At 40.7% G+C, this 26,138-nt stretch overlaps 1 protein-coding gene across 3 annotated transcripts in view; it reads left to right on the top strand.

The window, feature by feature from the left end:
- The window catches only part of LOC140465888 (sodium channel protein type 4 subunit alpha-like), a 195,111-nt gene that overhangs the window by 156,211 nt on the left and 12,762 nt on the right, over nt 1-26,138 (top strand). For all 3 annotated transcript variants that reach the window (XM_072561788.1, XM_072561789.1, XM_072561790.1), the window contains 3 exons: nt 3,016-3,069; nt 18,491-18,628; nt 22,156-22,260. In XM_072561788.1, the coding sequence (XP_072417889.1) occupies nt 3,016-3,069; nt 18,491-18,628; nt 22,156-22,260 (297 nt within the window). The remainder of the gene's footprint in view (nt 1-3,015; nt 3,070-18,490; nt 18,629-22,155; nt 22,261-26,138) is intronic.

The following is a 26,138-nucleotide window of genomic DNA, read 5'->3' as shown; positions in this document are numbered from 1 at the left end:
GTACCATTATTATGAATAAAAAAACATGGAAATTACTTAAGCATGATTGGCCTTGAACAAATCTGTCCTGGCTCTGCTTCATGAATTCAAATGCCGTGTTAATTTTTCTCTGATTATTGTTACTAATACTTTGACTGCTATTGATATTAAACTGACAGACCTATCATTGCTGGGAATATCCTTCCATTCTTTCTTCAATAAAGGTGTCACCTTTCTTGCTCTCCAGTTCTCTGGTACTTCCACAGTCTCGAGGGATGATTTTGGCAGCAGCTCCCATTATCTTTACTCCTGCTTTCTTCAGCTACCTGAAATGCAAGGCATTCTGACATACTTACCCTGAGCATAATCAGTATTTTCATTATCTCCTCCCCCTCAGTTTTCAACTTAGTTATTGCTTCTGCTGATATGTGGTCAGAGTTTTCCTTCTTTGTAAATGATGGTGCAGAGTACTGGCAAGGCCTTTTACCTCACACTACCTCTTACTATCCATTTACTATCTACATGCTGGTAAAAGATTTTTGTTTTCTCTTTCATTTTGACCATAATTATATTTTTAATATTCCTCATTGCTGGTCTTATTTTTCTCTTCACCATCTCCTTTTAACCTATTGCATTAGGGTCAGTGAGGTTATACCTTTCTGGCAGTGACAGGTAGACCATTTGAATAATTAAGTCGTCCTTTTGTAGACAGATGGGAAATATTGCTAGAGTCCAGCTAAGACCAAAATACCAGCAGATGCCTGCAAAGCATGTCTTAACCTCCTCTCCTCACCTCCCCTTTAACCCTAACTCTGATGAGGCTGCAGGCAGGGCCTGGTACAGGGGTGTACCAAGACCCAATTACTAGTCCTGACAGTCTAGGGGGGCATACTATCAGGTCAGGAGCTAGGGACCAGTGCCAACAGCAGTATGGTGATGCTGCAATGCCTGCCCCTGACTGCAGGTATACTGGGGCACAGCTGAAGCCATACTCTGGTGGCCTGGCTACTCTGGCCACCATTGAATTTATCAAAATTCCAACCTTCTCAAAAGATGCCTTGAGATAGGAGCCACCATAATGAAATCTTCCCCCTCCCACTGCCCTCTACCACCACTTCAGATAATGGGCCTAGTCTTCTTCCAAGGCCAACAATTGGAACTGACTACCACCCAAATTTGGCAAGTGTGGGATCAGGATAGGGAAGTAACCCTGCCCAATGATTATTTTAAAAACAGACATGATCCTGCCCAGAAATTGCTAAGGTAGACAAGCAAGAGGCTGGAAGAACACAGCAAGCCAGGAAGCATCAGGAGGTGGAGGAGTTGACATTTTGGGGTTAGCCCTTCTCCCCCTCCTGACGCTGCCTGGTTTGCTGTGTTCTTTCAGCCTGCTGCTTGACTATTTTGAATTCCAGCACCTTCAGTTTTCTGTTGTCTCTAACAGGAATTGCTGAAAGCATGCAACACGATAGTTTATATCGAAAGAGAAATGCAGGTGATTTGTTTCGGTAGGCACTGTCCTCATCTCACAATCCAATAAAGAGCACTGCTCAAGAAAATAAGTTACAAAACCTCTGTACTCAAAACCAAAAGGTGAAAAAGGAAACAAAAACTTGCTGAAAATACTCGCTCTTTCACTGTTCTTCTCACGTTAGGATCCTTACAAACAGGATGCAGGTCATTTGGCCCATCAAGTCCACACCAACCCCCCAAAGAGCATCCCACTCAGATCCACCCTACATTTCCCATGGCTCATCTGCCTAGCCTGCACATCCCTGTGTGCTATGGGAAATTTAACATTGTCAATCCACCTAACCTGCACATATTTGGACTGTGGGACGAAACCAGAGCACTCAGAGGAAACCCATGCAGACATGAGGAAAGTGTACAAGCGCCAGACAGACAGCTTCTGAGTGTAGAATCCCTGGCACTGTGAGGCAGCAGTGCTAACCACTGAGCCACTATGCCATCCAGGATTACAAGAGCAAAGTTATTGGCTTAAAAATAAGTTACAAGTAAATGAGCTAATCATCACAAACCAAGGATAGAAAAGTAAAAGAGTAGCAACTTTTTTCCAATAATGGATATTAATGAGGAGACATAGGTTCAACACCAATATACATGAAAGGGATAAGTACTTAGAGTTGTAGAGATGTACAGCAGGGAAACGGATCCTTCGGTCCAACTCGTCTATGCCTACCAGATATCCTAACCTAATCTAGTCCCATTTGCCAGCATTTGGCTCATAGCCCTCCAAACCATTCCTATTCATATACCCATCCAGCTGCCTTTTCACTGTTGTAATTGTACCAGCCTCCACTACTTCCACTGGCAACTTATTCCAGACATGCACCACCCTCTGCGTGAAAAAGATGTCCTTTTGGTCCCTTTTAAATTTTTCCGCTCTCACCCTAAACCTATGCCCTCTACTTCTGGCCTCCCCCACCCTAGGGAACAGACCTTGTCTATTTATCCTATCCATGCCCCTCATGATTTTATAAACCTCTAATAAGGTCACCCCTCAACCTCCGACATTCCAGGGAAAACAGTCCCAGTCTCTCCCTATAGCTCAAACCCTCCAACCCTGGCAACATCCTTGTAAAGGAAGATTGCAAAATATCAAGAGAATGAGTTAGAACCCCCACCTGCACCTGGAGACCAACGACAGTGCAAGTGAACAAGCTGCAAATTCTGACCTTCAATGGTGCAGCAGCCAAACTTTTTTATCTGTGATATTCCCTCCTATTATAGATTTAAATTAATCTCATTAGTTTTCTACTATAATATTTCTTCTTTAATCTATATTGCAAATAATTTAAAATGCAATGCCAAGCTTAACACTATATAAAACATCAGTTATGGCCCCGAACCTGATGATATTGAATATTCAAGGTCTTCTAATATGTTGAATCATGAGATCTATTACATTTCAAACTGACTGTTTGGACCTAACATTAATATTGATTAACTATCTGAATGAAAACAACATCTGATTGAGGATATAGTACACTGCCATCTTAATTTTATTCCCAACAGGCAACCTTTAAAGGCTGGATGGATATAATGTATGCAGCTGTTGATTCCCGTGAGGTGAGTAATCTCTCTGAGTTAAAAGCTTTTATTTAAAACATTTATAAGCCGGTACAAATTAAAGTTTTGACAGTGATTGAATGCTTTTTACAGTTTTAAACCTAGCACCATTAAAAGCAGTGAAAGGAATTGTCATGACTTTTCTCCCTCTCTCTATTGTAAACCATTAATTCCTTTTATTGGTTTCCTGGTGAGAAAGATCATGAATTATGTACCTGAAAGCAGATCTGATCCACAGTATCATTATCTCCAATGTGGCTAGGACCCAAATTCACTCCAACCTAATCTGTACTAGCCACCCAGCCAACTGACTCCCCAGTGTCCATGTTGTTTTGGTAAATTGTAACATTTACAAGCATGGAGCTATGGTATAGTGATAGTAGAGGCCCCAATTTGTTTTCATCACATTGATGACCAGGAATCTCTCCCACTTGTTATCACCAGCCATTGGCTTTTGTTGGAAGTGCTTACAATTAGTATTTATCATTTTTCAGCGATCTGTAAATGAAGCTTCCTTGGCCATCAAATCCTGGACTTGAATTTAAATCTGGAGTTCTGGGCTCAGAGGTGTAATGGAACACTCTTCCACTTTCCTGGATGAGTGCATCTCCAGAAAGCCTCAAGCATCTCAATACTATCTAGGCCAAAGTATCCCTGCTTGATTAATACCCCATCTACCACCTTCAACATTTACTCACTTAACCAATGACAAATTTACTGCTGATCCCTAATTGCCCAGAGGCCAGTTAAGCATTAACTACCAGACCTACTAGGGATGGCAGGTTTCACCATGCGACTGAGTTGATATTGAATTCACATTTCATCATTTGTCATGCTGTAATTCAAACCCATGCTCTGCAGATCATGCCAGTATCACGACTCCAATACCTCCCTTCCCATTCAACTGGGAAAAGATAAGGACATGGTGTTCTGTGCATTCTTTAGCACAGTAGAGAATGTATTAAAGAAGAACTTATCAAGTTGGAAGGAGTTACAAGCCAGTGTCAGTTTATCTTGCTGCCTAGCAGTGTGTTAGAGCTTCAGATAATAAGATGGCATCATTACTCACATTTATTATCCTTTGAAGGTTTATGACTTGACTAAGCTGAAAGCTGTCCCCTTAGATCAGGTATTGAATATAGATATTTAGCTGTTATTTGCCACCGTGCACATCTGTTATGTTATCTATATTCTAATTCCAATTTCTTTGCTTTATCATTGTATTTCTTTGAAACAGTAGGCACATACTCGAAAGGGAAAGAACTGCAGATCTAAGGGAAAATAAGCAGGAGAGTTGTACTAAATTTTTTCTTTATTTTTTGGTGAGATATGGGCATCACTGGCATGGTCAGTATATGTTGCCTGTTCCTTAAATGCTATTGTACTAAGTGGCTTGCTAGCCTATTTCAGAGGGCATTTAATTGAGAAGGTTTTTTTTAGAGAGTTGGTGCAGACATGATGGACTGAAAGGTCTCCTTCTAAGCTGTTTGGCTCTATGATTGTTTTGTCATTTTTGAGTTCAGAACACCAGCTGGTGACAGACAGAACTGGAACCAAAGCTCCCTTTATCCAATTTCTTCTAAACAGTTTGCACAGGTTCTGCGCTGCTGTCAACATCTCAACACCCCACCCCTATCAAAATGTCCCTATTAAGCTCCTCAAAACCTTTATTAGCCTTAACTAGTTAGCGGGCAAGATCACAAGCCCACCCTTTTCCTAGCAACTTACAAGGCATCCTGATAATGGCCCACACCCCCTACCCCACCTCCACTAAATGAGACTCAAAAATTTAAGCCACAGCATTTTAGTTGGCTGGGACCACACGAAGAAGAGAGAGATTGAAGGGAGATTGAGGGAGATCTGAAGAATAGAGTAGATCGAGACTGATTGTGTTCTAATTGTTTTCTAAACAAAAAGTTACCAAAAACTCATTTAAAATTGGAAAGGTAAAGATGAGAGTTTAGTGATCCATTAGGAATACAGTTTCGAAATATTGCAAATAATGGACAACTAGAATTTCTAAGAGACAGGATGTTCTCTGTTCACTTTAGATTTGGTTGTTGGTGTGATATCGGTCATGCTAACTGTGGTCAAGTAGTTGAAATGCACCAGTTAATAGTCCTCGTGAACTTGCATAGTACATCATACTTCCTCTTAACGAACAGCATTCTGAAATGATAGAGATTAGAAACATTTTAACACTGTCATATACTATATTATAGAAATTTGACAGTAAATATAAAACTGTAAGATAGATTTATACATGAATGATCTGGCAATACATAAAACGTGCAACATTGCAATGCAATTAATTAATCTTCAAATGCACATTACTTTCCAAATGGATTTAACTTAATTGAAGGTTCATTTGTCAAAATGTGGCTTGGAGCAAACTTTAAATTGAAAATCCTGACTGTATACCCAACCTTGGTATTACCATTCCCAAACACAGAATATATGTTTAAGCATTTTAATGGTATTTGGCAGAAGTGGGCTGATGTATAAATCTGTATACACCAAAATGTTTACACCAAATGTATAAAGTTGTGATGAAGTCTTACTTTTCACAGTATGTAATTTGTGCTGTGGAGCCAGCAATTGGTGAACATTGTAACATTAAGGGAACAGTCAGTTCCAAAGGTTACTCCATTCCAGCTTCACTGCTGCTTGGAGTATACAGTTGTCATGTTCGGTACCTGCCCAGCAATAGGGTGGCGCTTATTGTAATGTTTTCAATAGATCACTTCCAAACAGGTCAGGGGTCATCGAAGAATAGTTCCTGGGTCACAGTCTGTGAAGTTAGCAAACAAACCCATGCAGAAATAGACTGCTGAAAGACAACCAAACTCCATTGGCTCTGTGTAGTTGGGGTTAGTGAGGAGCCAAGAGCAATTGGATTGCTCTGTGCAGTCAAAACTCAGGAATTTCTGGAAATCAGTCGGTAGCTAAGTGTTTGAGTTAAGGCTCAGGGAAGTCCTGGAAGCCATAATGGATTGGAAGATAATCTATACAAACCAATTGTTTGAAATGCAACAACAAGCCCACCATCTTCCTGCCTGGTCATTACCATGACTTCCAGATGCAGCCAGTGCTAACCACACAATTCATTGGTTACATGAGTCAGCAAGGAGCCCTGTCTGCGCTTCTTAAAGAGAAGGTGCCTTTTAGCTGGAACAGGTGTTAGAAGTGATGCAGAGAATGAATCTTTATTGGCAGAAATATAGCACAGCATAGCAGACAGAATGGATTCTTGTGTTTTCCAACACTGCATTGAGGGTCTTAATGGAAAAGGTGCAGGGGAGGAAAGGTGCTGTGTAGCTGCAGAGGATAAGAAGTAGGTCAAGTAAATGATCAGAAAGCAGGGACAGCAGCTACTCAATAGGTGTCTGTGCCAGCAGCCACGTCTTAGTATCTGGATGCAGTACCCCGAAATATTTAATACCAAGAATGATCTTCAAATATCATAATCTACCAACCACACAACTATTTCACTTTGCTAACTACCCATCAGTTATTCATGAATTAGGACTCAAACATTAATTGCAAACTACACACCCACATTCGACAGCTTGAACATGCTGTCAGGATTTCAACCATGATAAATAAATCAAACAAGCACATTGTATGTTAGTTATTTTGCAGGATAGATGCCACATTTCCTGTTTTTTTGCCGAAGGATATTTTACAAGTTGTGGGGGGAAGAGGCTTCATGCTGTACTTCCCAGTGCTGACCTCCCAGTATTGATGCCGTAGCCAGCAATGGTATCTTCACCTAACCTTCCTTCTCATATAGAATCTACTGACTTGCATTCTGTAAATGGTGTGCATATGGACTGCATACATCTTCCCCTTCTCCCTTGCTCATCCCTTTACTACAACTATTCCCTCTGTACTAAACATAGAAAGTATTCGACAAACTCAGCAGGTCTGGCAGCATCTGTTCGAAGAAACTGAGTGAATGTTTCAAGTCCATTGTAAAGGTCCAATCTGGTCAGGCAGTAGAGGAATATCAAGGGAGCAATACCGAGGACATAAAGTCAGTATTGATGTCACATTCTAGGCAACCAGTTCAGATAACTGACAATGCACATATCTTAGAGGATAGATGAGAAATGGGACATGCACACAGCGAGCTGCTGGGCATGTAAAGGCTGGGTCAGGGACAAAGTTGGCAGAGGTACCATCACGTCAGAATTTGGTGTTGCACATGGAATTTGTTCCTGAAGACCTGAATGAGTGCTTTGGCTACGGCACCAATACTGGGTGGTCAGCACTGGGAAGTACAGCATGAAGCCTCTTCCCCCCACAATTTGTAAAATATTCTTTGACAAAAAAACAGGTCAATGAGCATACACAACAAAATGCTTAGTGTAGTGGGAAACTTGTCAGAAAGTCTGCCTTCAATATGAAGGAAGATAGAAGAGCATTGCGCTAACTTAGAACAAGGATTTGAATAGGGTTTGGAGGTTATCTTTTCCTGAGAGAAATGGTGGCCAACTCCATGAGCACATTTGTGGACCTAACCATGATGTCGCATCCAATGACTGACGTCTCAGCTCCCATGGCAGAACAGCAAATGTGTGTGTACATGTGCATGCACATCACAGTGGAAGCTCATACTGCTCTCATGCAAGCTCAAACTGTTTGGCCCAGGGTTCAGATTCCAGCTTGCAGTCCAACAGTCCAGCAATTTGTTCTCCCAAAGATTACTAGAATCGGAGAGGCATTGCCCCAAGGGAAGATCAATGGCTCGATGAAATATAAACCTTTTGCTTCTGTAGAGGTGACACCATGCTGACACCACTACCACTCGGTCAGTATCCTAGCTGTTATCCAATAATTCATGTACTGCCTCCCAGGTCAGGATGGTTCAGTTGAAAACTGAGTGCTATTTTGTTGTTGTATTTATCCTTCCATAGAATGTAAATGAGCAATATTCTTATATTATCTTAATGGTACATAAACCAAGTATATTATTCAAAGATCTTCAGTGGATTTAATTACAGCAGAACTAAAATACACAGAACACAGTAATTTAGACAGAGTCTCTGTCTCGTGTGCTACAGTTGCAGAGCACCTGTACTCCTGTGATAATCTCCAGTTACTTCTTCATGGGCAATGGTAGTACAGTTGTTAATGTGCCCTGAGGTTGGATTTGTGGCCGCAGCAGTAAGGATGTCCTTATTGAAGAGTAGACTTTTCACACGTTGTTCCTTGCTGAGATTCAGACATGCAAATTGCTTCTTGAACACCGTGAGCATATATGGCTTTCTCCTGAAATTCAAACTATCCATTTTTTCAGCTATTCTGTTCCAAAAAGCTTTACTAGAGTACCTAGGCTTGTACACCATCTCTAGATTATTATAACTTTAACCAAGTACAGTGCAGAAAGCATAAAACATTCAGAAACTAAAAATCAATCATCAAGTAAGTAGTGATTATCCCTTTAAACAGAAATAGAAGATGTTCTTCTTGCTGTTTGTTTATTTTACAAGAGAGGGCACTGACTGGAAAATTGAGGTCCAAAATAGCTTATGATGCCATGTTGGCATTAAATTAGCACTGCACGCTGAGTGATATTATGATCTACTTGTTCTGCATACTTCTGGTAGATTTTAGCTTTGCACACATTCATACTGTAACCAGTGTGTGAAAAATGTGCATATATATGCATTAGATATTGTTTTGGTCTCTGAATTGTATATGCAGTGCCCAAATGTCCAGCATTATGAAATGCAATGCCCCAACACCAGGTTTTGCAAAGCTTAAACAGAAACCAGACAGAACCATTTCCATCAATATCAATCATTTGCCTATGAAATACTGAGTAATTCCTAATCCAATACATGTTGTCCAATTTCACAGGACTCTATCCTATTATTGTATGGAAATGAGATTTTCCTCCCTCCATCAGTGTAATACCTTCCTGAAAAATAATGACTCGATATACTTTACTGTGTTTTCCAGAAGCCATGTTGTCAGTATCCACTGACATGTCTGTCATGGTGGTCATACCATATATCTCTAATGATCCCTTCTGTCAAAATACCAATAACTAGTAATAACTAGTTACGTGAGGAACTGATCTATATACCAACATTATTTGACTATAGTGTAAAAGGAATACTTAAAAGAAGGAATGATCATTGGACTCCTGTTTGATTCTATGAATGTGTTAAATTATCAGCTGTATTACACTTGGATATGGAATCTTTTGATTAAAGAAACAAAATCTCAGCTAAACTTCCCTACTCCTGATCATTTTCCATTAACATCTGCTGGAATAAGCATGGCTCTGATCACAAGGTGAGAATAATATGGATTCTGGATTTACAGCCTTCATAGTCAGATGGCCAGCTGAGGTTGACCATTACCTCATCCTTAAAGGCCATCTGAATGAAGTATAGAAGGGTCCCATGACGTCACTATCCATAATGGAGGATAGCTTCACTATCACTTCACTTGAAGTCTTTATTCATGCTTCTTAACAAGAGTCAGTCCTTGACTAATGATCAAAGGCAGGAATCCTAGCTAATATTTGTTCTTTCTTTCATAGCGTAGGTTCCTGAGGTAAATCGTAGAGAATGTGCTAAAGCAAACGTTGAGGACCCATGTAAGACCATTGCTGAAATTTGAAGATGTTGAGGAACCTCCACTTACAATCAACATAGACCAACTGGCACATTGTTGTGCTGAAATGTGATAGTGAAACATAAGCATAGCATTTAGTTCATACCAGACCACTGCTCAAAACAAGCATTGGACACAAATAATTAAGATTAAGCCACACCTCAGTTGGACCTCATTCAGTTTGATTTACCAAGCCGCTTGTGCTGATTAGATTTCCACTCTTCAGTCATTGTATCTCTACAGTAGTGTCTAATGGGGAGGAAAGGAGGAAGAAGAAACAAATGCAGGAATGGAGGTGCAATGTAAGCAATCAAATGGCTAGCACGAGGGGACATAGCTTTAAATTGAGAGGTGATAGATATAGGACAGTTGTAGACAAAGGTAGTTTGTTTACTCAGAGAGTATTAGAGGTGTGGAATGCACTGCCTGCAACAGTAGTAGACTTGCCAACTTTAAGGGCATTGAAATGGTCATTGGAAAAACATTTGGATGAAAATGGAATGGTGCAGGATCGATGGGCTTCAGATTAGTTCCACAGGTCATGCAACGTCAAGGGTCAAAGGGTCTGTACTGCGCTGTAATGTTCTATGTTCTATGTGCAGATCAGGTGAATTGGCCATACTAAATTGCCCATAGTGTTCAGGGATGTGTAGGTTAGGTGCATTAATCAGGGGAAATGTAGAGCAATAGGGTTGGGGAATGGATCTGGGTGGGTTGTTCTTTGAAGGGTCAGTGTGGACTTGTTGGGCCAAATGACCTGTTTCCACACTGTCAGGATTCCAGGATAACTAGCTCACTTGTAGCTTCTGTTTTCCGGAATATAACTGGCCCACAGCTATCTGTCTAAGGGCAGCCTAATTATTGATTTCTGTTAAACCAAAGGAATAATTATGGATAGGGAAAGAAGTTGCACTTATACACTGACTTTCACATCCGCAGGGCTTTCCAGAAGAGGCTGGAAGCAATGAAGCACTTTAGAAGTGTGGTCGATGTACATTAAACATTGAGAAAATGCAATGTCTTTAATTCTTTCTGCACAATTGGAATTAAACATCTGAGGGCTTTGCTTAATTCTATCGATTTGAGATTATATGAATATCAGTGAGAGGTTTTGTGGAGCTGTTGTATCATCTCTACCTCCAAGCCAGAAGCTCTGGGTTTGAGTCTGATGCTAGAAAATGTTGCTTGTAGAATGCGCATAATGTTCATAATGTGCACAAACAGTTTGATTGCCAGAGTGTAAATCCTTTCAATGTGACTGATGACAGGCAATGAGGGCAGGAGAGGCTCCTGGTCAGCTATCTTGCAAAAAGCAATGATCGCACACGCAGGACTTTCAAAAGTCTGGAGCAATTCAATGGAAATCCATGGCCCAACTCTCAGAAATAAGGACTGCAGAAAAGACAGACACAGAGATGAAGGGCATTGATAGAATGCACGTTTGAGCACATCTCACAAATGACCAAGCAGAGTCGAGAGATACATGTCTGTAATATTTTACTCTGGGAACAGATCTATCCCAAGTAAAGACAGTTCTTACTTCGCCAACTGGAAGTCAAGGATACAACATTTAATCAAGTTACAACTCTGTCAAGAAAAACTGAAGTAATAATTTCATAATACTAATGTTGACCTGTCACAGAAATTTGCAATGGCTGCATCCTACCATAAGGACCCAGCTGGTATTTCTAGTGCTGACCTATTGAAGGGAATACATCAGAGGAAAGTCCTCTTATTACTTATGCTGCTTACCAGGATGGGGATTTGAGGAAGATGCATAATCTGTGAGACTATTTCCTGAGTTCAGGGAGATAGGTTGTCACATCTCCCTACAAACCAAGAAATATATTTTCTAGTGTCAAGGAGTCCTTTGCAAGAGTAGATAACAAGGATTTGTTAATAAAATGAGGAAATACTTTGGGGACTTTCTAAGCTGAGCAACTTGGACATATGGGTAGGCCCGAATACTGGCAGAGAGTTTGCCAATGTATCTGCTTTTTCTGGCTTATAAGACTATTGTAAGAGGATATGAGAATGCCTGGTGTTAGGAAACCCCAGCACCACACCAGCTCCGGTCTGTCTTGTGTCAGCAGCCTAGTAGCAGTAAAATTGCCAACTGTGATTAAATCTTTTCCAGGAACTTTCATTATATGATTTGTCCCTATGTTACATTCATTAGTTGTCCAAAACATTCATCCTTGTGATGTACTGTTTTCCAATGCCAATCGGCAGATAAAAAAATTCATTCTCCCATTCAATGGTGCTTGACTGTCAAGCAGCTACTTTTCATTATGTGTATAGTTGGTAAAGAGAAATATTTAAAGAAAATGACAAAAATTCCATATTTTTAATGACCCTATGATTTTTCTCGGATTGTACATAGCAATATCCTGAAGATTGATCTTCACCCCTGTGGTCCATAGGCCTATCCCAGAGGTTGACAAAACCATACACTCATTCAATCTTCACTCATTCAAACACAATCCCAAACAAGTCCACTATCTGGTATCATCTGGATTACCAAAATATACTGATGTCCTGACAGACTTCTGCTAGAGTTAGACCAGCAAGAATTTTGGCGCATTTCTTGTCAAAGTTAATATCAAAATCTATCTGTAAAATTTCAGCCTGAGTCCCACACTCATCACCATTTTAAAAATTTTTTGATTTTAAAGTGTGAATTACTGAATACATTATAATAATAGGTTTTTACTTTTTTTGTATTCTCCATTTTTCAGTCTTCGCCGGTATCACTTTAAATTTGATTAAGAACTGCATTTTCCATTGGGAATCCAAACTCTGCCCCTAAGATCGTCTTGTGATTTTCTTCAATACCACTGAAGTTTCATAGATCTTTTAGTTTGACTTGGCTAAATTGGTGGAAAAATTATATCAAATGGGGAAGTGGAATTCAGAAGTTGAAATTGACTCAAGGGATCATTGGAAAGATCAGATGGCATCGTAAGGATTAGGCTTCAAATGAAAGGAGTTAATCCCTTAGTGTCACTCTGAAGGTGACTTTGTTTAGTTCAGTTTTGAAAGGATCTCCCTCCATACTATTGCAAATGGCGGAAGAATATACTGGGGATGATTTTTCCTTTAAAATCTGTATACTCATGTTGTGGTGACTAACACATCACCCTAAGTGCCAAAAAAACACAACCTGTAACATGCCAGTCAGCTCATTAAGCGCTGACAGGTAAGAAAGATTGAGTATCTCACCCTATTATTGGCCTCAGCCCCAGGTCACCAGAAGCTACCAGCCAATCAAAGGCTCTTCGCTTCTGAATCCAAAAGAATTTGACCAAGGCCTACTCTGTGGGTAAATCCAATCTCAAGAAGTCTTTTTACATTTTATTAACATGGGGTGTAGAGTGGCAGAGAGGTTGGCGGCAAGGGCTTTCAGAGGCTCCCCTCTTCTACTTATCTGTGCCTCCAATTGCCTCCAGGTTCATTCAAATGGAGACATCCAGCCACCAACAATCTAGCGTGAGGGTCCAGTCCACTTGGGAAAATAGCCATCATTCTCACTTCTCCACCAGGAAGATGGGGCGATGAAGAACTGATGTCCTTAAATGTCCATTAATTGACTACTTAAGGCCCATAATTAGTGGTGGTGGTGGTAGTGGTAGTTGAAGAAAATCACCCAAGGATCTTCTCACCCAGAGCTATATTTGTGAGTTGGTGAGAAGGGGTGGAGTATATCTCCAAGGCCAGCTCGAGTGGCACAATGCTACAGTGGTCAGGACTGCTGCCTCACAGCACAAGGAACCAAGGTTTAAATCCAGCTTCAGGCGACCTTCTGTGTAGAGTTTGCATATTCTTCCCATGTCTGCATGAGTTTCCTCCCACAGTCCAAAGTAGTGCAGGTTAAGTGGATTGGCCATGCTAAATTGTTTGTTGTGTCCAGGGATGTGCAGAGTAAGTGGATTATGGGGATAGGGCTGGGGTCTGGGTGGGCTGCTCTTCAGATGGTTGGTGCAGATTCAATGGGATGAGTGTACGGATTCTGTGATTCTAAAAGAACTGCTTGAGTTATTTCCCCTTCTGTCCACTTCCAGGCAAGGGAAAACTCATACTCAAATACTTAAATCATTATTAATAAAAACAGTGTGATAATATTCTTATCACTGGAATAGATGCCGAAAGGCATGGTCAGAGGTTGGTTTCAACCTTTTGCAACTTTAAATCCGCCGCATGGAAAGCAGATTGGTCTGGTATTGGGCTGCTTCCACAGATATCTCAGTATATAAGGCCTGCTTACCTTGGGCCCAGTGCCACCAGTACATGGTGCCCTATTGCTGATTCTACTGGCTGTAATTTGAATCTGAAAGAGTAACATGAATGCAATGAATACAGCTATAAACATCTCTTGTGATTTACCCTACCACTTAAACCCTCCATCATGCCTAATAGATTTTATGTGGCTTATAAAATATTTAAATATTAGTAAAACATAAAAGCCTTTTATCTTATAAAGTGCCCATTACATGGCTTCTTCAGTTGTCAATGGTATCATGAAGGCTTGCTACAGTCGAGCTTTAATGAGAGAATAACCTTCCTGACCCATATTATTCTATAAGCCAGTTTTCAAATGATACCAGGCTGCTTTCCAACCAAACAGATTTATTAACCCATTAGTCCCACAGTGGCTATTTTATATTAAATGGCAGGGATCAAGATTTCAAATCCCACCATAGCTGCTGGTGGAATTTAAATACAATGAATACATCTGGAATCCACACCTAGTCTCAACAAGACAACTATCATTGATCACTGTAAAATCCGAACAGCTTCACCTATGTCCTATAGGGAGGGAAAGCCTCCTTCCTTCCCTGGTTTGGCCTGCATGTGATTCCAGACCCACAGCAGTGACTGAATCTTACCTGTCCTCTGAAATGGTCTAGCAAACCACTCAGAGCAAGGACAATTAGGGATAGGCCAGTGACACTTACATCCCAAGAAAACAATATGTACACTCACAACCAACTCCTGGAAATTATTCCTGAGTTGAACTCAAAGTTCACAATAAGTAGGAATTAACCCAATTCCAAACATTGAAAGGTGTCAATGGAAATGTTGGAATTATAGGATTGTTTCTCAATAATTCTATTTCCTATGTTTTAACAGTGGCTGTAGTTTAAAAGTACCTAACTGGCTGTAAAATGCCACGGAAAGTTCTGAGATGTGAAAAGCACTTTATAAATGCAGATTCTTTCCTTCTTACCTTTCCCTCCCTTATCATATTGCACAATTTTTATCAGTGGTACCTGGAAGTGTTTAATGGGAAGATAGGTCGGTCAACTTTCCTCGGGATTTAGGAAATTGAAGATCGTTGAGGCTTCACCTTTATTGTCTAGCACGGTGCTAGAATTCATTGATTCAGTTTCTGTCCTGGAACTTAGTGTGAATTATCAGCACTTTAAAGGGTCTAGCTGGACAATTGCACGTCAGCATTGATGAAGAGTCTGAATGGCTGTAACAGGCAAGATATCTGCTTGCGATAGGATCAGAAAGAAAAGTTACACTGAAGCCAAGATACTTGCCCAGTTCCCTATTGGTCACATGCACTGGGTGCTGTGCAAGCGTTATAATGTGAAGTGTGTCTGAGGTGGAGGTCCCCTGTAGCTGGCTGCTGCTTCAGGGTATCTGGCTGCCAAGGGGCTGGAGCTGATGGGAAATGCACCCTAAAACCGTGAGAAGACCCACATAATCCCTCACCACCTTCTGCTTGTCATCTGCAATGGCGATCTGTCCACGAGGCTGCTGGGAAGGGCACTATAGTCCAGGGCAAGAGCTGTGCAAGTGCACAAGAAAACTGAACATCCCAGAAAGATTGACTCCTCACAGCGAAATCACATGCAGGAGTCACGAATGAACTGACTAACTGAACGAATAGCAAATAATACATTTCTCCTTATTTTTTCATACAATTTGAGCATCTGTGACAGAGGCAAAATTCATTGCTTATGGATAATTACACTTGAACGGAATGACTTGTAAGCTATTTCAGAGGCCAGTTAAGAGTCAACCACATTATGGTGTGCCTGGAGTCACATGTAGATTAGACCAGGTAAAGGCCACTGTTCTGGTGGTTCAGTGGTTAGCACTGTTGTCTCACAGTGCCAGGGTCCTAGGTTCAATTCCAGCCTCAGGTAACTGTGTGGGGTTTGCACATTCTCCCCATGTCTGCATGGGTTTCCTCTGGGTGCTCTGGTTTACCTCCCACAGTCCCAAGGTGCGCAAGTCAGGTGAATTGGCCATGCTAAATTGCTGATAGTGTTAGCTGCATTAGTCAGTGGGGGGTGGGTTGATGTGGACTTGTTGGGCCTGTTTCCACATGGTGGGGATCAAATCTAATCCCCTTCCTAAAATGAGATAAGGATATGCTTTTACTTTTGCACTCATCAGGACACGGGGCAAGAAACAAAGTGGTAAAAGGGGCATCAATTCATACAGCTTATAAAAAGAGGGTGCTGATTGTTTGGACTATCATCCTTTTGGCATCTGTATGTATGTTGGAATTACATTTGATCATCTTTCACTCTTTTCTTCATTCACTTTCTAACTGAAAATATCATTAACCTTCAATACACCTATAAATAAAAATTCAGACTCTGGTGAGGAGAAAGCTAAAGAGAGTGATGCCATGCACCTCAACTGATTTCCTTGTCTGTAGATGTTAGTGTAAAGTCAGGACTGGTTGAGCCATTGTTGCCAGCAGATCCCATGACATCTCAGCATATTGGTCAAATATGCCTCCAATTTGAATGCATTTATTTATATATTTGGTTGACTCTTCATTATCAGGGGGAGTTATAAATAACATTAATACTTGGAACTGAACTGGTCCTGCATTTTGAAGGATATAAGATAAGCCAGATTCCTAACTCTCATTCATCAGCTTTACTGCTTTTTCCTTCTGGGATATTATTCTGTTGCAAAACCTCATTAAAGTCTATTAATTTCGACAAGTCTATACTTGAAATGAGGTGAATATGCATTCAGTGAATAAGCTGGCTGACGCAGAAAAGAGTATAGCTCATGGCACCAGGTTTGTGAAGGAAGCACAAGGCAAAAGCTGAAACTATTCACAGCAAAGCATGAATGGAAGAACATAGAAAGTGAAACGCAAGAAAAGCTCATCCATTAAACCCCTCCCATTCCTCATGATGATTGGAGCATCATGAGTAGACCGTACAGACTGAATATTTCCAGCCCCTTGTGATGGATCTAGAGTTGGAATGATTGGGAAAATAGGGCTGCCATGTTGGCAGGGACACCTAACACATTTCCACTGTCTTCAAATTTTCTCAGGGCAGGGCGATGACAATGGTTAAGGCTCCAGTTTGGGACAATTTTGTGCTGTTGCAGACATGTTACCACCAACAATGTGACTGTAATGCCATGTGTGGAGACCGCCACCTCAGTCAGATACACTCGAGCAGCAGAACAAAGGATATCAGAGCTTGAGACTCTGTGATCCAAAGACGAAATCATGGCAGGAAATCAAAGCTCACAGTCCAAATGATTCATTGGAGAAGTGTTTCCTTCATTCTGAGGAGCTCTCATAATATTTACTTCAGATCCATACCTTTAAAGCCAACTCCATGTTGAATCACCTTCACGGTCTACAACCTTCCTCCCTCAACAATACCCACATCGTCTGAAGGGCTGCTGAGAATTCTGCACCACTGACCTTTTGATTTGCCCTCAAAGAGATGCCAGGTGGAGAGGTGGACAATTTGGACGCCATTTCTGGGAAGATTGCTGAATTAGTTTTGCTGCCAACAGACTTAGGATCTGGATCTCCATTTGATCCTGAAGGCTGGGAGAAAATCCAGCCCTAAAGGACTAGACTCCTTCATCCTCGTCCCATTGAAACAACAGCCTATTATCATGTCTGTTGGACCTCTCTGTTCCTGAGACTAATACTAATGTACACCTGAGATGACAGGAATTAAATCTGTGAGATGTTGAAAGGAGACTAGATTCTCCATGGTAGAAGGTATCGCCAACTGACTATCTAGCTGAAATATCATGATATTCTTGACATATGCTTAGCAATTTGATGATTAAACTTCTTTTAGACCAAAGTTCGACTGTTAAGATTTGAGATATTTCATATTTTTATAGTCTTTAACTTGGGTAGAATTGGTATCCTGCTCCTTTCACATTTCCCATGTTATAAACTGCCCTGAAGTGTGATCATTGATGCTATGTAAGGAAAAAAATCATTTAACATACAGCAAATTCCTTCTCAGAGTTGTGAGTCAATGCCCGATTAAATAACTCTTTAAAAACTGTAAGAACTGCACTGTAAATCAGAAACAAAGACAGAAGTTGCTGGAAAGCTCAGCAGATTTGGCATCAGGATTCATAAAAGAGAAAGTTCTGAGGAAGGGTCACTTGACTCGAAACACTAACTCTGATTTCTCTTCACTGATGCTGCCAGACCTGCTGAGCTTTTCCAGTAATTTATGGGTTTTTTTGTATGTGTGTGTAAATAACTCTTTAGTTGAGTTTAAGGGTGGGAAGGTTGACAACTGAAAGAGAGAGAGTGAAAGACAGTCATTATTTCCCTGCAACCCAGCTGGGGTTAGATGCCAGGTATCGGAAGTGATTATGTTTCTGAGGTATATTCATACCCATTCCCCACCTCTTCCCAGTGTCAAGGCCACAGAGTGTGCTTTTGAATGATATTCTGTAATAATAAGTCTTTAATTCCACAAACTCAGAAAAGCAATGTTATTTTTGTGAAATGTTGACCAATCTTTATTTGCCTCCCTAGATGGAACAGCAGCCCTCATATGAAATTAATAAGTATATGTACTTGTACTTCGTCATTTTCATCATCTTCGGAGCATTCTTCACCCTCAATCTCTTTATTGGTGTAATTATTGACAATTTCAACCAACAGAAGAAAAAGATAAGTATCTCTTCTTCACAAAATTCAATGAAGAATGAAATGTTAAAGCCATACGTAGACATGAATAGCATGTAAGCATATTTCACAAACTGTGCATTTACCATTTTATGTTTGCACATGAATAGTGTTATGTTTTAAATTAATGACATAGTCTTTCAGATACTGGCTCTTTGGCTTTAGTTACTCTGTTTAAATATGATCAAAAGTCACCTTGATAGACTTGTGTTAAATACGACTGTAAAAGGAATCTAGAAGGGATCTAGTCAGGATAAAATGGAACTTGACAGGTTAAGGGAGGAAGCAGAAATTTGGCAAATGGAGTGTAATGTCAGAAAATATAAGGTTTTCCACTTTGGCAGGAAGAATAGGGAGCAGATTTTTTTTCATCTTATTTGTTTGTGGAATCTGGATGCTGTTGGTTGAGCCAGCAGTTTGTTTGTCCATTCCTGACTAATTGGATCAGTTTCTAGTGAGCAGCCTTCTTGAACTGCTGCCGCCCTGGGGTGTAAGGACTGTTTGGGTAAAGTTCCAGGAGTTGACCCAGCGACAATGAAGGGAAGTTATATAATTCCAAATCAGAATGATATGTGGCTTGGAGGGAATTTGCAGATGGTGGCATTCCCATTGTATCTGCTGCTCTTGTTGTTCTAGATGGTTGTGGTTACAGGTTGGAAGTTGCTATTGAAGGAACCTTGGTGAGTTGCTGTAATGCAGCTTATATATATTGCACACTGCTGCTACTAAGCATTGTGGTGAAGGGAATAAATGTTGAAGATATACCAATCAAGCAGACTACTTCATTCTTGAGCTTCTTGAGTGTTATTGAAGCTGCACCCAGGCAGACAAGTGGAGAATATTCCATCACAGTCCTGTAGATGGTAGATAGGCTTTGAGAACAAGGTTGGGAATGAGTTATTTGCCGCAGGGATTCCTCGCCTCTGATGTGCTCTGGTCGCCATTTATATAGCTAATCCAAGTAAGCTTCTGGTCAATGGTAACCTTCGCAATGTTAATAGTGGGGAATTCGGCAATGGTAATATCATTAAATGACGAGAGGTGATGGTTAGATTCTGTTTGCAAATGTTACTTGTCCCTTATCGGCCCAAGAATGAATGTTACCCAGGTCTTGCAGCATATGGGTTGCTCCAATATCTTGAATGGTGCAGAACATGTGCGGTCATCAGCAAACATCCCCACTTTTGACATCATGATGGAGGGAAGGTCATTGGTGAAGCTGCTGAAGATGGTTGAACCTAGTACACCACTCTGAGGAACTCCTGCAGAGATGTCTTTGGACTGAGATGATTGGCCTGCAATAATCACAACCATCTCCCTTTGGGCTAGGTATGACTCTAAACAGAAAAGAGCATTCCCCCGATTCCCATTGCTTTCAGTTTTGCTAGGGCTCCTTGATACCATACTAAATCAAATGCAGCCTTGCTGTCAAGGGCGGTGACTCCTTGAGTTCAACTCTTCTGCCTATGGAGCAAATTAGGAGCTGGGTTGGCTTGGCAGAATCCAAGAGTACCTATGGTCAGATTATTGTTCCCTCTCAATTTAATAAAGAGTATTATTTAAATGGAGACTGTTGATTACTACATTACAGATGGAATTGAGTGTCCTAGTATATAATGACATAAGAGCCACGAGCAGGATCAGCACTTCAGCTCCTTCAGCTTGGTCTGCCATTTAATATAATCATGGTCAAGCCTATCCCAGCCACAACCCCACTTTCCTGCCCACTCTCTATATCCCTTTAACCCACTATTAAATGTGCATCTCTTTAAATGTGTTCATTGTCCCAACATGCACCACACCCTAATGACATAAGAACCATGAGCAGGATCAGTACTTCAGCCTCAAGTGTAAGAATTACGAAGGCTAACAAGTCCCTGAGAGAAGAAATTCCTCCTCATCTTCATCTTGAATATGAGGCCACTTACTTTTATACAGTGCCCTCCGCTTCTTGATTGCCCACAATGGGAAACATTCTCTAAGCATGTACCCTGTCAATCTCCTTCAAAATCTGATATATTTTAGTACGATCATTGCTTAGTCCTCTAAACTCTAATATGATTTGGAGATGCCGGTGTTGGTCTAGAGTGGACAAAGTTGAAAATCACACACCAGGTTATAGTCCAGCAGGTTTATTTGGAATCATGAGCTTTGGGAGCTCCGAAAGCTAGTACTTCTAAATAAATCTGTTGAACTATCACCTAGTGTTGTGTGATTTTCAAACTAAACACTAATTGGCATAGCCCCAAACTGCTCAACTTTTCCCCTTAAGGTGAGCCCTTAATTCCAGTGATCATCTTAATTAACTTTTTCTGAGCTGCCTCCAAAGCAAGAATGTCCATACTTAAGTAAGCAGACCAAAATGGTAGATAATACATCAGGTGCAGTTTTGCCAAAGGCATCTAAGTTGTAGCTAGATTCTCCAATTGTCATACACAGTTCTCCTTGCAATAAAGGCTAGCATTCCATTTAACTTACTTGCTAATTTACTTCTATCACCGGATTGTTAATCTTTTTTTGTTCGTAAATGGGCGTGGATAAGTTAGATGAACTGGACAAATTTTGGCAGAGGGAGTTTAGCACAGATAAATGAGAGGTTATCCATCTTGATCAGAAGAATAACAAGGCAAGTTAATATCTAAATGGAAAGAAACTTCAAAATCTTTCAGTGCAGAGGGATCTCAGTGTTCTTGAGCATGAATTGCAGAAAGCTAATATACGGGTACAGCATGTAATAAGGAAGGCAAATAGAATTTTGGCATTTATTGCTAAAGGAATAGAGTTTAAGAGTAGGGAAGTATTGTTGCAACTTTAAAAGGCACTGAGGAGTCTGCATCGAGAGTACTATGTACAGTTTTGGTCCCCTTACGTGAGGAAGGATGTAATTGCATTAGTGGAAGTTCAGAGGAGGTTCACTGGATTGATTCCAGAGATGAGTGGTTTGTCTTATTGGGAGAGTATGTACAGTTTAGGCCGGTATTTGTGAGAGTTTAGAAGGATAGGAGGAGATCTAATTGAGATATAAACAATGCTAAACTGGATTCACAAAGTATGTAGATCAGATGTTTCTTCTTGTGGGGCTATTTAGAATGAGGGATCATAGTTTTAGGATTGTGGTGGCAGATTTAAAACAGAGATGAAGAAGAATTACTCCTCTCAAAGTGTCTTGAATCTGAGGAATTCGCTACCTTTGGTCCATAGGCAGAAGAGTTGAACTCCAGGAGTGACCGCCCTTGACAGCAAGGCTGCATTTGATTGAGTATTTGAAGTTGAATTAGGCAGATTTTTGATCAACAAGGGAGTTTTGGGCCATGGGAGACAGCATAAAAATGGAGTTAAAGATACAATCAGATCAGTCACAACTTTCTTGAATGAGGGTAAAAGTTCAAGAAACAAAATGGCCTCCTCCTGATATTGTTTTGGATATTCTTAGAATACATCTTCTGTCTTTTGTGGAATTTACTAAATCTTGATGACATTTCTTTAATAATTGTAAGTATTCTCATCTTTACTTTGGAGGAAAAGATATCTTTATGACAGAAGAGCAGAAGAAATATTACAATGCTATGAAGAAGCTTGGCTCGAAGAAACCACAAAAGCCCATCCCAAGACCAAATGTAAGCATACCAATTGCACCACAGTATGGCTATCACCAGATGTTAACAAACTGGAGAATGGTCTATGAGGTGTATTTCCCTTCAAACTGTTTCTCTAGTATGAAGCACCAAAGGAAATATGTGTATCACATTTAAATAGACGTTCTGCCTCTCATCTTGCACGTTGAGTGATGTTTCTTTGTAATCCTTTTGATAGAATCCATGATCATAGAATCTCTACAGTGTGGAAGCAGGCTATTCAACCCATCAAGTCAACACTGATCCTCCAAAGAGCAACCCAATCTGGACCCACTCCCGACCCTATTCATATAATCCTGTATTTCCCATCGCGAATCCACCTAACCTACACTTCCCTAGACACTATGGGTAATCTAACATGACCAATTCATGAAACCTGCACATCTTTGGAACATGGGAGGAAGCCAGAGTACCTGCAGGAACCCACACAGATAAGAAGAGAACATGCAAACTCCACACAGACAGTTGCCCAAGGGTGGAATCAAATTCAGGTGTCTGGTGCTGTGAAGCAGTAGTGCTAACCACTGTGCCACTGTACTGTCCTTATATGAAAATTCTGTGTTCAGTTAGAGAAAATGCTACAAAGGAAAAAAATGTAACATATATGCATGCAGCCTCTGATGTAGTGCTTTACAAACAATGAATAATTTTTGACCTGTAATTACTGTAGTCACATTTATTGGTCAGAGCATTGAGTACAGGAGTTGGGAGGTCATGTTGCAGCTGTACAGGACATTGGTTCGGCCACTTTTGGAATATTGTGTGCAATTCTGGTCTCCAATCAGAAGGACGTTATGAAACTTGGAAGGGTTCAGAAAAGGTTTACAAGGATGTTGCCAGGGTTGGAAGGTTTGACCATAGGGAGAGATTGAGGCTGTTTTCCCTGGAGCATCGGACGTGAGTGGTGACCTTATAGAGGCTTATAAAATCATGAGGGGCATAGATAGGGTAAATAGAAAAAGGTCTTTTGTTCCTGGGGTGGGGGGAGTCCAGAACTAGAGCGCATAGGTTTAAGGTGAGAGGTGAAAGAATAAAATGGGACCTAAGGGGCAACATTTTCACGCAGAGGGTGGTATCTGTATGGAATGTGCTGTCAGAAGAAGTGGTAGAGACTGGTACAATTACAACACTTAAAAGGCAATTGGATGGGTATATGAAAAGGAAGGGTTTACAGGGATATGGGCCAAATGGGACGAGATTAATTAAGGGTATCTAGTTGGCATGGACATGTTGGACCGTGCTGTACATCTCTATGACTCTATGTTAGCAAACATGATAACCAATTTACAAATAAGCTTGCACCTAAGGTGATCATAGAATTTACTTGAGCGGCATTGAAAGAAGCATAAATATCGGCCAGGACATTAGGAAATTCCTTTGCTATTCTTTCAGCTGTATTGGCAGGACCATGATGGCCTGAAGTCTTTTCTGTGGGTGGAACCAAGCATGATGCAGCACTCCCTTGGTACTGCACTCAAGTGCCACTCTATCTTGTGTGCTTCTGAAGTGGAGCTTGAAAAAGACTGGGAGTGTAATTTCTGAACCATGTTGACATTTATATATGCAGCCTACTGGGGCCATGCCACTTGAAAGTTCAAGATTTAGTGCAGCAAACATGGTACGAGAATGAAGTCTCTCACTCACTTCAGTTCACAGTTTGAGCTACGTTGCCTGCAATAGGCTGAGTAAGAAACAGGGAGAAAGTGAGGACTGCAGATGCTGGAGATCAGAGTCAAAAAGTGTGGTGCTGAAAAAGTACAGCTGGTCAGGCAGCAGCCGAAGAGCAAGAAAGTCAATGTTTTGAGCATAAGCTCTTCATCTTCATCCTGATGAAGTGCTTATGCTTGAAACATTAACTCTCCTGCTCCTGAGATGCTGTCTGACCTGCTGTGCTTTTCCAGCACTACACTTTTGGACTCTGAGTTAGAAACAGGTAGTCACCACCAGGCTGTTGTCGAGTGGATCCCAGTAAGCAGCTCATCTGAAAGTAGTATTGACATTATTAGGATTGACACAATCATCTCTGCCAATGTTGTGGAACGTTGAGTTTAATTATACGAAATTGATTTATTTTCAAAAATTCTAAGCATTAACCTACCGCACTGCTGGAAATCTGCCTTTCAATGTATGAGTTTATATGATTCTACGTACATTACATCCACATTCTGCTGCAAATGCAGACGGAGTTTAATTTAGATAAATGCGAGGTGCTGCATTTTGGGAAAGCAAATCTTAGCAGAACTTATACACCTAACGGTAAAGTCCTAGAGAGTGTTGCTGAACAAAGAGTCCTTGCAGTGCAGGTTCAATAATTCCTTGAAAGTGGAGTTGCAGGTAGATAGGATAGTGAAGAAGGCGTTTGGTATGCTTTCCTTTATTGGTCAGAGTACTGAGTACGGAATTGGGAGGTCATGTTGCAGCTGTACAGGACATTGGTTAGGCCACTATTGGAATATTGTGTGCAATTCTGGTCTCCTTCCAAACAGAAGGATGTTGTGAAACATGAAATGGTTCAGAAAAGATTTACAAGGATGTTGCCAGGGTTGGAGGATTTGAGCTATAGGGAGAGGTTGAATAGGCTGGGGCTGTTTTCCCTGTAGTGTTGGAGGCTGAGCTTATAGAAGTTTATAAAATCATGAGGGGCATGGATAGGATAAATAGACAAAGTCTCTTCTCTGGTGTGGATGAGTCCAAAACTAGAGGGCATAGGTTTAGGGTGAAAGGGAAGAGATTTAAAAGAGACTTCAGGGGCAACTTTTTCACACAGAGGGTGGTACGTGTATGGAATGAGCTGCCAGAGGAGGTGGTGGAGGCTGGTACAATTGCAACATTTAAAAGGCATTTGGATGGGTATATGAATAGGAAGGGTTTGGAGGGATATGGGCCGGGTGCTGGCAGGTGTGACTAGATTGGGTTGGGATATCTGGTCAGCATGGACGGGTTGGACCAAAGGGTCTGTTTCTGTGCTGTACATCGCTATGACTCTATGACTAAATATAATTGATTATTTACAAATGCTAATTCTTGCAATCTCTTAAATTCAGAAAATTAAGTCGATAGTTTAGTGTGTCGCTGACATTGAAAATTGTTTGAGCCAAGACCATAAGTGATTAAATGGTGTCACGTTCGGGTTTCAAATATCTTTAAGTTTCAATTGGAATGGTTCAAAGCAATAAAGCTCCTATCCAAATGCAAATTCTTCTTGTTGTTGTAAGACAAAAAGAATACAGTAGAAGATACAGCTGAAAAATATCAAAGTCCTTCAGAGCTGAAATGTGGTTTCGTAGAATGTGAAAAACCCAAAGTGAACACAATGTGTTTGTCAGTGGATTTTTACTTTTTTGGCATCACCAAATAACTTCTGAGCTTCCCAATCAAATAATGTGAACCGTTTTGATGATGACCCACAAGGCAATTTCACCTCCAGTGTTTAAAAGAACAAGAGCGTCTAGCAATATTGCGATTTAATGGCAATTCCAGTTGGAAGAACAGCAGAAGAAATTGGCAGTGTCTGCACCCAAACCCTTATGCTCAACAATGTTAAAATTTCACTCAATGTGGAAATATAAGAGGGTGCAATGGGTTTAATTTCAACAAATTGACGAGGAAGTATGTTTATGAGAAACCAGGACAGGACAGTTCAAGGGATCAATTGAAATATTTCTAGCATATGAAACATATTTCATCTGTCAACAGTTCCATTTTGATAGCATAGATATTAAACTTTGATTGGTTTTATACCTGTTAAAGAGCCTCGGTGATAAGTTCTGTTGAATCCTTCAAACTATCTTATAATTTACATCCTCTGTTGCCAGGGATACATGTTAGTCAGACATAATATAATGAATATAATTAATGTC

This window comes from Chiloscyllium punctatum, chromosome 42 (genome assembly GCF_047496795.1).
Source record: "Chiloscyllium punctatum isolate Juve2018m chromosome 42, sChiPun1.3, whole genome shotgun sequence".
Lineage (NCBI taxonomy): Eukaryota > Metazoa > Chordata > Chondrichthyes > Orectolobiformes > Hemiscylliidae > Chiloscyllium > Chiloscyllium punctatum.
This window is presented reverse-complemented; position numbering and strand designations above follow the sequence as displayed.